Below are 12,711 nucleotides of genomic sequence, written 5' to 3'. Positions count from 1 at the left end.
TATATTTATATGGAATTCACTTAAATCTTGTACGTCTGTACCTAAGCTTAAAATTTATAAAATATAGTAGCTAGAAAATTAGTAACTAGAAAAATTGATCAAGTCATAATGAACATACGATACATAAATCTTGAATCATAAAACAAATCAAAAGAGGTTCCAACAATTAACATCGACATCTACTTAATCCCATCTTCAACACGATACATAACTCTATGCCATATGCCATGACCTTAATTTAACAATTTATTGATGCTAAGAAGTAACACAACAACTATTTGTGAATTAAAACGACATAATAATTGACATAAATTATACGATATGATGCACATTGATGCATATATGTTGGACGATATAATGATCAACCCTTGCAAAGATAAGCATCAATATCCTTAGCCATGGCAAGCATAAATTCGACGTACACGGTTGCTTCAGGAGCATCTTTATTCATCTTCTCGTAAACAAAGCTCCACTTGATAATGCAACCCTTATTGTCACCCCTTGGAATTGCTTGCATCGTCGAGTAAAAGGTTTTGTAGTAGTTCTCCATGATATATCCTTCATGATAACTATGTGTCACTGACTTGTTTTGTTCATCTATCTCGTCTACCCTTGTCTTGATGGATGCACATTCACCAATATTATCTGCAACGACGACAAATAATCAATTAAGACTCTAATTTAGAATACGCGCCTTATATATATAGGTGCATTTGTTATTAAAAAAATCATCTGTCTTATTTTACTTGTCCCATTTTAAAATCAGACAAGAAAAACGAATGGATGGAGTAACTAGCTAGATGTGTACTGTGTACTTACTGATAAGATAATCTCCGGTCAAGACAGCACCAGCCTTATGCCACTCTCCATGATTCAGCACAGTTTTTTGAACTTTACTTGGGCACATTTTTTGCACCAAGTATATTTTGTGAGCCCAAACATCAAAGAACTTTTCAGCTTGACATTTGAGCTCAATTTGCCCTCCTACCCTGTGAAGCTGAGCCATTATATTGCTCTCTCCCTAAACAGATGTAATAAGCAAATCTAGCTATGTTGTTTCGAGAGCTCGATCAAGTGTATGTACTGGATGTTTAACAAGAAAGGAACAGGGTGCTTTATATAGAAGTGTTGGTGGCTTAATCACTCATGTTTTATTGCACAATAATATGCATAACTACTGTAAACCACTCCTTTAATTTGGTGATTATTCCCCATTATTGATTAAAACAATTGCAAAATTCCTTATTAGGGCATCTTATTACATGGTCCACTTTCATAGATTAAGTCTAATTTGTTTAGCAAGATCATATCTTATTTAATTACTCAGTATATATTATATATGTAGTGATTAAGGAATATATGTACCCATATTTATTTGATCTGTGTAGCTTAATTATTATTAGGTACTTACTTAGGTAATGATCAAGAGGTGTTGCATTGTAAAATGGAATTTTGTGTTTGAAATTTTGAATATAAAAATGAAGATCAAAATATTTCATGTCTCCGCTTTAATCAAGATCTAGCCACAATTATTCAAATTATAGTAAAGTTGATTCCATATATCACTACATTTTAATCAAATGCAAATTTATTAGGATATGCTGATTTGGTCTTGATGATTAGCTTAAATTAATTAATTATTGTGATTATTATTTTAAAAGTAGACCATCTTCAATGCCCTAATTCATACTTTGGAATTTCAACTTTTAAAGCAACAATAATGGGGAATCTCAAAGTTATTAAAGGAATGGTTCATAGTAATCCTTAGCAATTATAGAGAGTACAATAACTTAGTTTTGTCTATAATAATGTAACACTACTTTGGCTATTTAAGCCATTAGCTTCTTGGCCAGTTTCAAGTACACGAACAAGCTCGAAACATCAGAGCCTTGCTTAGCTTATTCTAGTGTACTTACTGAAGAGAAAAATGGCTCAGCTTCACAGAAATGAAGGGCAAATAGAGCTTAATTGTGAAGCTGAAAAATTCTTTGATATTTGGGCTCATAAAATGTACCTTATTTCAAATATGAGCCCTGATAAAATTCAGAAATCTGTGTTAAATGAAGGAGAGTGGGATAAGGTTGGTGCTGTCATCACTGGGAGTTATGTTATCAGTAAGTATGCCTGTGTCTTTGCCAAATAAAGTCACCCCTTTCAATAATAATCCCTCCAATAATGATATTTATTTTCTACTTTTAAATGTCAAGGTTTAACTTTTTTAGCCCGGTTTAATTAGTTTTATACTTGTACATAAATAGATTTTATTTTGTCTGATCAAGTTAGAATTGTTCGTTTTAGTATTTATTGTCAAAATATATAATTTTATAACTTTTTATTTATTTTCCACATTAGATAATTAATTCATTAATTTATATTCGTTGTCAAATACTATGTAATTGAATATACTTAATTAGGTATATGTTTTAATTTTTAATTTTTATTATTATTGCAGATGAAACTGGTGAACGAGCAACCCTAAAGGCAAGAATTGATGAGATAGACGAAAAGAATATGACCGTGAAATATAGTTATCATGATGGGTTCATCATGGTGAGCTACTACAAGAGCTTCACCGCCACAATGCAAGCAACTCCGAAGAGTGGTAATAAGGGTTGCACTGTCAAGTGGTGCTTCGAATATGAGAAGATGAATGATGATGCACCTAATGCTAATATTTACCTTGAGTTCATGCTTTCCATGGCAAATGATATGGATGCTCATCTATGTAGGATTTGATCATATATATATATATATATATATATATATATATATATATATATATATATATATATATATATATATATCACTTCTGTTACATGTCATGCATGCAGTTATGCTCATTCTATAAATAAATGTCTTGCTTTACATAGCATAATTTCATCAATAGGATCGTGTTGTGTCAAATCGTATATATCAAAAATCATTGATGAATATTGTAACAGGTATTTTTTATGTAATATATATCCCGTGTGTTTGTACGTTGTCTTATAATTTATAAAAAAAATTGGCCTACTACAAATTTATAATAATCTTATATACTGGATCTATGCAATTATGCAATAATGGAGTGATTTAATTATACCAATATTCATAATTGACTTTGGCTTTTGTCAACTTCTATAGTCATTTTTTACAGTGTAATTTAGCTTATACAGTGGATATTGTTATAATAGCATACACATCAGGCCTGTTCTCATTGAATGAAATGAGCTGAACTGAACTACACTTATTAGAGTTGAACTGAACAAAATATTTTATGAGAGAAGGAAATTAGGAGCTGAACGGAACTGAACTTATTAGAGTTGAACTGAAATGAAAATAATCTGATGAGAACAGACCCATAGTGATGTACTAACAAAAAAAAAGTGTATGTGAGACCTAACATCTTTATTCTAATTTGTACTTCAATGTATTATAGCATAATCCTTAACATCAGGGTTTTTTTTTTTTTTTTTTTTTTTTAATTATTATTATTATTATTATTTTTTACAATATCAGAAGTTAATGATATAGATTGTAAAGCATAATTCCACTCCCCATTAATTATTAGCTCAAATTTGGTAACTTTGTTAGGGCATAATTTGGAAATAAGGTGTGGTTCGCAAGCCCAAACTTCAAAGATCTTATCTACATCACATTTGAGATCAACTTGGCCTTCAATTCTTTAAAGCCGAGCCATTTTTCCTCTCTCAAAACAAAACTACTGATAATTTGAGCAAGGTTATGAAGTCGATCTCGAGGTCATCATTGTATTGTGGTGAAGGTTAAACGTGTGGGTGCTTTAAATAGTGTTGGATTCTCAAAGATAAAAAGATGTATTGTGTTGCATCACTTTCACTCGCCATAACCTACTAAATGCTTGGGAATATCAACATTTAGAAACATTTTTGAATTGTCTCCTTAGATGACAACATTTTTCATTTGTTGTCTTTGTAAAAGTGTTGCCTTATGTATCATTTTACCTTGGTTTTCAAAATTGTTGCCTTTGAATAAAAATGTGTTGTCTTATGAATAGACAACGGGGGCATATACTACGCCTCATATTTGTTGCCTTTACTATAAGGCAACACTTTTTTTATATTAGGCAATGGTTTTTCACTGTTACCTTTGCTTTATTTTGTTGTAGTGACGTTATGGTTTTAGAACATATATACACTAATAAGTAAAAGTAAGGTGAATGTACGTGTTACTTACTGATGAGATATGTCCAGTTAATGACAGCACCAACCAACCTTATTCCACTCCCCATCAACCAGCTCAACTTTGGCAATTTTGTTAGGGCTTATTTTGGAAATAAGGTGAGCATTGCTAGCCCAAACATCAAAGAATTTGTCTGGATGACACTTGAGCTCAACTTGATCTGAGCCATTTCTTCCCCTAGAACACTACTACTAGACTCTTAGTGAACAAGTTTCTAATATCTCAAGGGTCGAGTTGATCGTTGATGGAAGGTAAGTGAGAGCAAGGGTGCCTTATATAATAGAAAAAAGCTAAGAGGTCGGTCAATATTCCATTGCTTTGAACGGTTGAACCACTCCTTTTGATCAAATTGTAAATTCATTCTCCATTATTTCTTCGAAAGAAAAATTCTAGCTGCATTATCAAGAAGATAGAAATCTGCTCTTAGACCCTACATTGGCTATGGCTATATACGTTGATGCACGGATATAATGTATAAGCAGGACCAAAGACCCAACTTGATCATGTTGTAGGTGTTGGAATAATAAAAACTTTGAATTATTGGGCCCCAATTTATTCGCTCAATTTATTTTTTCGCTAAAAAAATTAACCACCTAGTTGGGCCTCAATTTATTTTTTCGCTTAAAAAATGAGTTAGGAGAGATGAAAATCGAGTGAGTAATGAGAAAAGGGAGGGAAAAGAAGAGAGAAGGTAAAAAGTGGGGGCCCACATGATGTCATAAGATAGTTGGGAGGCAAATAGGTGGGAATTTTTGATGTTTTATAAAAGAGTAGGTGGTAATTTTTAAAAAAATTAATAGCAGGTGGTAATTGCTAAAATGGAAAGAATAGTAGGTAATTGTCAAATTTTCCATTATTTAATGTATGTAATATTTTTTTTTTAATTCATCAGAAACAAAAGTTTGGAGGCAACGATTTACATTATTGTATGTAGTTAAGGAACAACTACTTTGTAAGGAGGACTAAACTCTAAATTCATGTCTAACTCCGGCTATAATGTTGTCAATGGCCTTGTTTGGCAAATGGTTGTTGGCGGTTGGCTGTTGGCTGGTTCACTTGGCTTGTTTGACCAGCTGGAATGTTTGGCTGTTTATAATGACTTTTAAAATTGGTTGTTTAAGCTGGCTGTTTATAAAAAGTGTTTGGTAAATTAATTGGTGGTTGTTGGCTGTTTATTAGATAATTTGTGGGCCAACAAGCCAAAAGCCAACAAAAAAAGCTACTCAAAGCAGCTTTTTCATTTTGGCTTAAAAGCCAGCTTTTTTGTTGATTAAAAAGCCAATTACCAAACACATTTTTTGGCTGTTTGACCACCTAAAAAAGCCAAAAGCTAACCAAAAATCCATTAAAAAGCCAATTACCAAACATGGCCAATATATTACTAGCTCCAGTGGCGGATCCAGGATTTTCGAACTTATGAGTCACCATCAATAATTGATCACTTGTTTCAATCCAAAAATTATATAAAAATATTATATTTCACCAAAATGATTTCAATCCAAAAATAGGATATAAAAATACATACTACAAAGCTATTACATTAAACTAACTTTATGATTTTTACTTAAAAACAAGAATTATTTTTTTAAAAAAAAAGTTTAATAACTTAAGAGACCGGTTATTAAATATAACTGGTCTCTTTAATGAAATATGAAAGCAGCGCAAAAAGTTATTATGACTGACAAAAAGAGACTTGTTATCTAGATAACAGGTCTCTAATGATGTGGTGTCAATAGCAGAAACAAAGAGACCACCTATGTGATATTTTAATAGGCGGTCTCTTTGATGTTAAAAAACTGACAGTGAGCTAATCTCAAATAAGGAGAAACAAAGAGACCGCCTATTTGTAATAGGCGATCTCTTTTTTTTTTTTTTTTTTTTTTTTTTTTTTTTTTTTTTGTGCTGGTGAGTCACGTGACTCACTGTGCACGTTAATAGATCCGCCCCTGACTAGCTCCCTTCATCTCAATACTTTTTTTGCCTTAGTAGAGTTGGGTTTTCTTTTAGGACTTTTTGTTTAAAACTGTGAGAAAGTACCGAATAAAAAAAATTATAATAAACTTCATTTATTTTAAGGGACTAATAAATTACTTAATAAAGGTGAAAATAAATGTTGTAAAAAAAAAACTACCTAAGAAAAGATAAAACGTTGTAAAATACTACCTATATTGGATTTCCACCATTGATCGATCTCAAAACACTCTCGAAACTACCGCGCACATTCCCAAAACTAACACAACTTGTTTAAAATTGCCTCAACCTGTCAATCCCAAAACCATCATCTTGAAGCACTAATTATAATCTACCCTCACCAACTCGAAATATCCTCCAACCACCCCGAAAATAACCTTACCACCTTGAAAACCAACTATCACGGTGGTTTTGGGGGTGTTTTAAGGTGGATAAACATCGTCAAATTAAGTCAACGACTGAAATTTGATCAAAGTTAGTATCTTACAACATTTTACCTTTTATTAGGTAGTTTTTTTACAATATTTTTTTATTAACTAGTTTTTCAAAAAATTTAGATTTTATTTGGTAGTTTCTCACAAAAAGTCCTTTAATTTCTTTTATTGTTGGGTGGAATAATTAATACTCCCATTTTTAGTCTATTTGACCATTTTTTTACTATTCATATACTAACATTAGCTGTATCTTTTGAGTAATATATGAAAATCTGTCAGTACATGTAAAATGTTCTTAATCACATATTAATGTGAAGTTTGATTATATTGAGTTTTTTTTAATAATTTTATTATTAAGGTAAATCATATTTAAAGATGATCAAACTCATGCATTAGCATGTGTCTCAAATTCAATTGTGTTAATTATTATTAAATGAAGTAAGAGAAAAAAAAATGTAACTAAAAGTAGCTTTTTTGATTGATGAAATAACCTTAGAATTAAAATCAACGTAACGTTACATTCCAATGAAATACAACAACAATAATATAGAAGCAATAGTACATAGAATTTTCACTTAACTTAGCCAAATATAGCATGGCTTGCCCATTTATTTCTAGTAAGGCAGCTAGACCATGCAAAAGCACGGAAGCATGCATGCATAATGGCTTATATATCATCAAGCGCTGCAAAGATGAGCATCGATTTCTTTTGCAATATCGAATGTTAAGTCGATATGCATATTTGGTTCAGGAACACCTTCATTCAGCTTCTCATATTCAAAGCTAAACTTCATAATACAGCCCTTGCCTTCGGCCTCGTCCTTTGGTGTTACTTGTACGCTGGTCGTGAAGCTCTTGTAGTAGCTTTGCAGGATATGTCCATCAACAACACTGTACCTCAACGATTTGTTCTCTTTATCCAGCACCTCCACTCTTGTCTTGGCCGAAATTAATGTGGCCTCACCGTTATTATCTAAAATGGCAAATTCATATAAAGTATTAAAATTGTTAAGATTTTTCAATCAATATGTATATACCATCAAAATTCATAAATTAATGTATCTATATATATATATATATATATATATATATATATATATATATATATATATATATATATATATATATATATATATATATATATATCCGGTGAGAATAGGTCCATATGTGAGAATTCATACTTATATGAGAACTGATTTAAAATTTAGAACATGTGAGTAAAAATTTAGAACATGTGAATTAAAATTTAGAAAATGCGAGTTAAAATTTAGAACATGTGACACAAATTAAAATTTTGAACATATGAGTAATAATTTAGAACATTTGTGTGAGTAATATGTTTAGAACATCTGATTTAAGAATTAGAACAAGTGATTAAAAATTTAGAAAATTTGCTTTATGAAATTTTAAACATATGAGTAAAATTTAGACATATGACTTAAGATTATGAACATGTGAATAAAAATTTAGAACAAACTGATATAGAATATAGAAAGTGTGAGTAAATAATTTAGAACATACGAGTAAAAAAATAGAACATACAATTTAAAATCCGGAACATATAATTAAAAATCTTAAAACACACGTTTTAAAATTTAGAACATACAAGTTAAAATTTTGGAACAAGTTATTTAAAATTTATGACATCGAACTTAACTAATTTATGGTTTAGAACATGTGAGTACTAAATTAGAACATTTGATTTAATTTAGAATACCTAAGGAAAAGTTTAGAATATCAGATTTAAAATTTAGAACATGCGAGTAAAAATTTAGAACATAAAGAGTGTTCTCACATAAGAAAAATTCTCACATAAGAAAATTTCTCACGAGAGCCTTCCCCCATATATATATGTTTAATGTATTTAATAAGTGAAATAAAAAACATCTTAAATAGGCACCTAATATATATATAAAATCAAGGTTTAAATTGATTTTTTATTTTTTTATTTTATTTTTTTTATTTTTGCAAAAATATACTTACTACCTCCGGTCCAAATTACTCGCAACTTTGGGGTATTATTTGTGAGATATAAAATATTCCAAAGTTGCGAGTAATTTGGACCGGAGGTAGTATATGACTGGGTGCCCAAAATTGAAACTAATACTAGGCGGTTCTAGCTTTCCAAGGTTGTCTAGTTCTAAATTTTTAGGTCATTTTGAATTTCAGGAATCGGTTCCAACTGGTTTCGAGTAGGAATGGCAACGGATCGGATTCGGGTCGAATGTGGCTAAATCCGAATCCGACCCATTTAGTAAACGGACCCTGGACTTGGATCCGAATCCGAGTTCGAATCCGAAAAATCCGAGTCCGAATCCGATCCGACTCGTAATTTTCGGATCTGAATCCGGTCCGTTTATTCGGACCTCCGAAATGGTCCGAATTTTTTTTTTTTTTTTTTTTTGTAATGTTATATATCTATAATTGCTTGTATTGTCATACCAATTAAAATATAAACATAACATATTTAAATTATAAACTAAGTTACATAACAAAATTTTGCTACAAAACAAGCAAATAATTGTCCCAAATTATAAAGCATATGCTTATACTCTCGGATTCGGACTCGGATCGGACTCCGTCGGACTTTGCGTAGGGTCCAAGTCCGATCCACCTCCTATTCGGATTCGGATCTATTTTATCGGATTCGGATTAATTTTAAACGGATTCGAATCGGATTTTTTCCTTCGGATCGGATCGGATTCGAATCGAACTCGGATTAAATTGCCATCCCTAGTTTCGAGTTTGATTCTCAAAAACTGTGATCGAATACGTACATAGACACCTAGTTATGCTCACCCCTATCTAAAAACAATGACAATAAGCAAATACGATGTGTTAAGATCAAAGTACTAATTAATACTTACTTATGAGATAAGTCCAATTACATACAGCACCAACCTTATCCCACTCCCCCTCAACAAGCTCAACTTTGGCAACTTTGTTAGGGGTTATTTTTGAAATAAGGTGTGCTTTGCTAGCCCAAACTTCAAAGAACTTGTCGGCGTGACATTTGAGTTCAATTTGGCTTTCAATCCTTTGAAGTTGAGCCATTTCTTCCTCTCTTGAACCCCACTAATAATTAATATTATTCAGAAATTTGAAGTGTCGTCGGAGGTTATGCAAGAGCAAGGGTGCCTTATATAAGTAGAATGAATTTCCCTTTTTAATAAGAATATCAAGGTTAATATTCCATCACTTTGAATTGAACCACTCCTTTAAAGTTATTGAAGATTCATATATTCTCCATTATTGAGAAGGGCATCAATAGTCGTGCTTGCGTTTAAACCATATAATATACACTTATCGATAAATGGGTCTAGGCCACACCCGTCACAACTGTCCACTTTACACGACTTAGGAGGTTCCACCTTAAAACCATATGACAATGAGGGGGAGTAACCCCTTAATTAGCCTTATAAAGTGGACACAACTTTCTTATTTCTTCAATGTGGGATACACTTCCTAAGTTCCCAACACTTTCGACACTCTTCAATGTGGGACAACACACCACTTACGTATGGATTTTTTTATGGGCTCAACACTTATGCACATATATAATATCTAAGCAGGACCAAAGAGCAACTGGATCATAGTCTTGGGGTTGGAAACTTGGAATAGAACATTGGAATTCTTTGATTTGATGTATGCAATTTTATTTATTTTAGATTTTTGTTTTTGATTTTTTTGAAACAAATGATTTGGAGGTAAAGGTCTACATTTTGAAATTAAAAGAGCTAGATCCTAAATACAAGTTTTACTCATGCTATATATGAAGTATAATCCTAACAATTAGGAAATTTTGACAATTAACACCTTCTGTTATGTCCATTTTAGCAATTACCACATTCTATTTTTTTTTTTTTTTTTGAAAATTACCACCTATTTTCAAAAACATAAAAATTACCACCTTCTTGCCTCTCAACTATCACATGACGTCATTTTGGGCTCATTCTTTCCATTTCCTCCCTATTTCCCTCACATTTCTCATTCCTAACTCGATTCTCATCCCCCCTTTCACTTTTTTTCATGTCCAGTTAATGACAGCACCAACCTTATTCCACTCCCCATCAACCAGCTCAACTTTGGCAATTTTGTTAGGGCTTATTTTGGAAATAAGGTGAGCATTGCTAGCCCAAACATCAAAGAATTTGTCTGGATGACACTTGAGCTCAACTTGGCCTTCAACACTTCGAATCTGAGCCATTTCTTCCCTTAGAACACTACTACTAGACTCTTAGTGAACAAATTTCTAATATCTCAAGGTCGAGTACGTTATTGATCGATCGATGAATGGTAAGGAAGAGCAAGGGTGCCTTATATAATACTCCCTCTGTCCCTAAATTACATTCCTCTTTCTTTCTATTATGTGAGGAATAAATGCTAGAAAGAGGAATGTAATTTAGGGACGGAGGGAGTACAAAAAAGCTAAGAGGTCAGTCAATATTCCATTACTTTGAACCACTCCTTTTGATCAAATTGTAAATTCATTCTCCATTATTTCTTGGAAAGAAAAATTCTGCATTATCAAGAAGATATATCTGCTCTTAGACCCTACATTGGCTATATACGTTCGTTAATGCACGGATATAATAATTAAGCAGGACCATAGACCAACTTGATCATGTTGTAGGTGTTGGAATAATAAAAACTTTGAATTATTTGATACATGTTATTTAAAAATATAGTTAGAAATAAAATAAAAGACTTGGGCAAAAATCTACATTATTGTAAAAGGGAATAACTTTATTATGTAAAGAGCTGCGCGAAATCATGCAGTATATCCAAGACTCCAAGTGCTCGTGATGGGGCTATAATATCATCAATATGACTCCCTGCATCTGATATTTGTTTGCCCTTGTAGAAAGGCATCAATAGTGTATGATGAATTTTTATTTGAAAACTTTGCTTTTTATTTTAATTTTTTTCAGAAACAAATGATTTGGAGGTAAAGGTCTACATCATGAGATGAGCTAAACCCTAAATTCAAGTCTTAGTTATGCACTTATGCTATAATATATGCTAAGAATATTGCTCCCTTCAGCAAATGATATACTCCCTCCGTTTTTTTAAATACATCACTTGATGATGCGCGAAGTTTTAGAAGAGTAATATTATTATAATATTGTGAGTTGGTAATTTATTTATTATATAGTAAAAATAAAAAGATGAAAACTGTGAAAGAGAAAGTATGTAATATATACCCCTTATGATTATATTGCTTTAAAAGAAACTTAATATACTACGCATACCAACAAGATGCATCTTTATCTAAGATAATTCTTAGTTAAGCGTGCTTGGCTGGGAGTAGTCTTAGGATGGATGACCTCCTGAGACGTTTTTTTGATGGTGGCATACGTGAGTGAGGACAAAATGCCCCGAAAGAACTTGTGTTGGTTTGTGAGGACAATTGTTTGCCATTAATGCGCATTTAGTGACAATAGGTCCCACCCTAATTTGGAGTTGAGATGTTACAAATTAAATGGTATCAGGTAGCCCTGCGAGCGCGCTCTGATTGTGGATAATAAATCATATGTCAGGCGCCTAGCGGGAATTGGCTACCAAGAGACCATTAGGTGTAATACGCACTAAGGTCCCTAGGATTCTAGGCGCAACAAGGGGATTGTCGTTCTCAAGTGGGGGGGGGGGAGGTGTATGTATTACCCCTCATGATTATTGCTTTAAAAAGAACTTAATATAATACTCATACTAATAAGATACATCTTTTTTTAGGGAACTCACATGCTAAGATACTTCTCAATTAAATGTACTTCGCTGGGAGTAGTCTTAGGATGGGTGGCTTCCTCGAAAGTTTTCCGTAGGTATCAATGAGTAAGGAAAAAATACGCCGAAAACGCTTGTGTTAGTTTGTGAGGAACTGAGGACAGTCATTGACCCTTGGTCATGCGCATTTTGTGACAATAGACCCCACCTTGATTTGGGGTCGGGGTGATACAAATTTTTTTTATAGTCTATTCAATTAACTTGATGGTCAATATTGTCTTTAAAGGTTCATCATTTATCTGTGAAATATCAATGAAACCTTATCTTGAAATTAAATTACCCATCCAATTACAAAGATTTAGATTCACAAATATTTTAAACT

General features: G+C 32.3%; 4 protein-coding genes across 4 annotated transcripts in view; 1 reads left to right on the top strand and 3 right to left on the bottom strand.

Annotated features, from left to right (window-relative positions):
- LOC145642146 (aspartate aminotransferase, cytoplasmic-like) overlaps window positions 1-12,711 on the bottom strand; it is a 117,973-nt gene that overhangs the window by 5,802 nt on the left and 99,460 nt on the right. The window lies entirely within an intron of this gene.
- On the bottom strand, window positions 337-1,075 carry LOC145556446 (kirola-like). The gene is made up of 2 exons (XM_081618098.1): window positions 820-1,075; window positions 337-645 (listed from the first exon to the last, which is right to left on the bottom strand). Exons 1-2 carry the CDS (start codon window positions 1,004-1,006, stop codon window positions 362-364), a joined length of 471 nt encoding a protein of 156 aa, XP_081474224.1. The 5' UTR covers window positions 1,007-1,075; the 3' UTR covers window positions 337-361.
- LOC145556445 (MLP-like protein 34) lies at window positions 1,799-2,978 on the top strand. The gene is made up of 3 exons (XM_081618096.1): window positions 1,799-2,114; window positions 2,453-2,754; window positions 2,805-2,978. The coding sequence occupies exons 1-2, from the start codon at window positions 1,928-1,930 to the stop codon at window positions 2,734-2,736; spliced, it is 471 nt and encodes a 156-aa protein (XP_081474222.1). The 5' UTR covers window positions 1,799-1,927; the 3' UTR covers window positions 2,737-2,754; window positions 2,805-2,978.
- Window positions 7,062-9,737, bottom strand: LOC145642143 (MLP-like protein 31). Its single transcript, XM_081693238.1, has 2 exons — window positions 9,473-9,737; window positions 7,062-7,578 (listed from the first exon to the last, which is right to left on the bottom strand). The coding sequence occupies exons 1-2, from the start codon at window positions 9,657-9,659 to the stop codon at window positions 7,283-7,285; spliced, it is 483 nt and encodes a 160-aa protein (XP_081549364.1). The 5' UTR covers window positions 9,660-9,737; the 3' UTR covers window positions 7,062-7,282.

Source organism: Chenopodium album, chromosome 8, assembly GCF_948465745.1.
Source record: "Chenopodium album chromosome 8, dcCheAlbu1.1, whole genome shotgun sequence".
Taxonomy (NCBI): domain Eukaryota; kingdom Viridiplantae; phylum Streptophyta; class Magnoliopsida; order Caryophyllales; family Amaranthaceae; genus Chenopodium; species Chenopodium album.
This window is presented reverse-complemented; position numbering and strand designations above follow the sequence as displayed.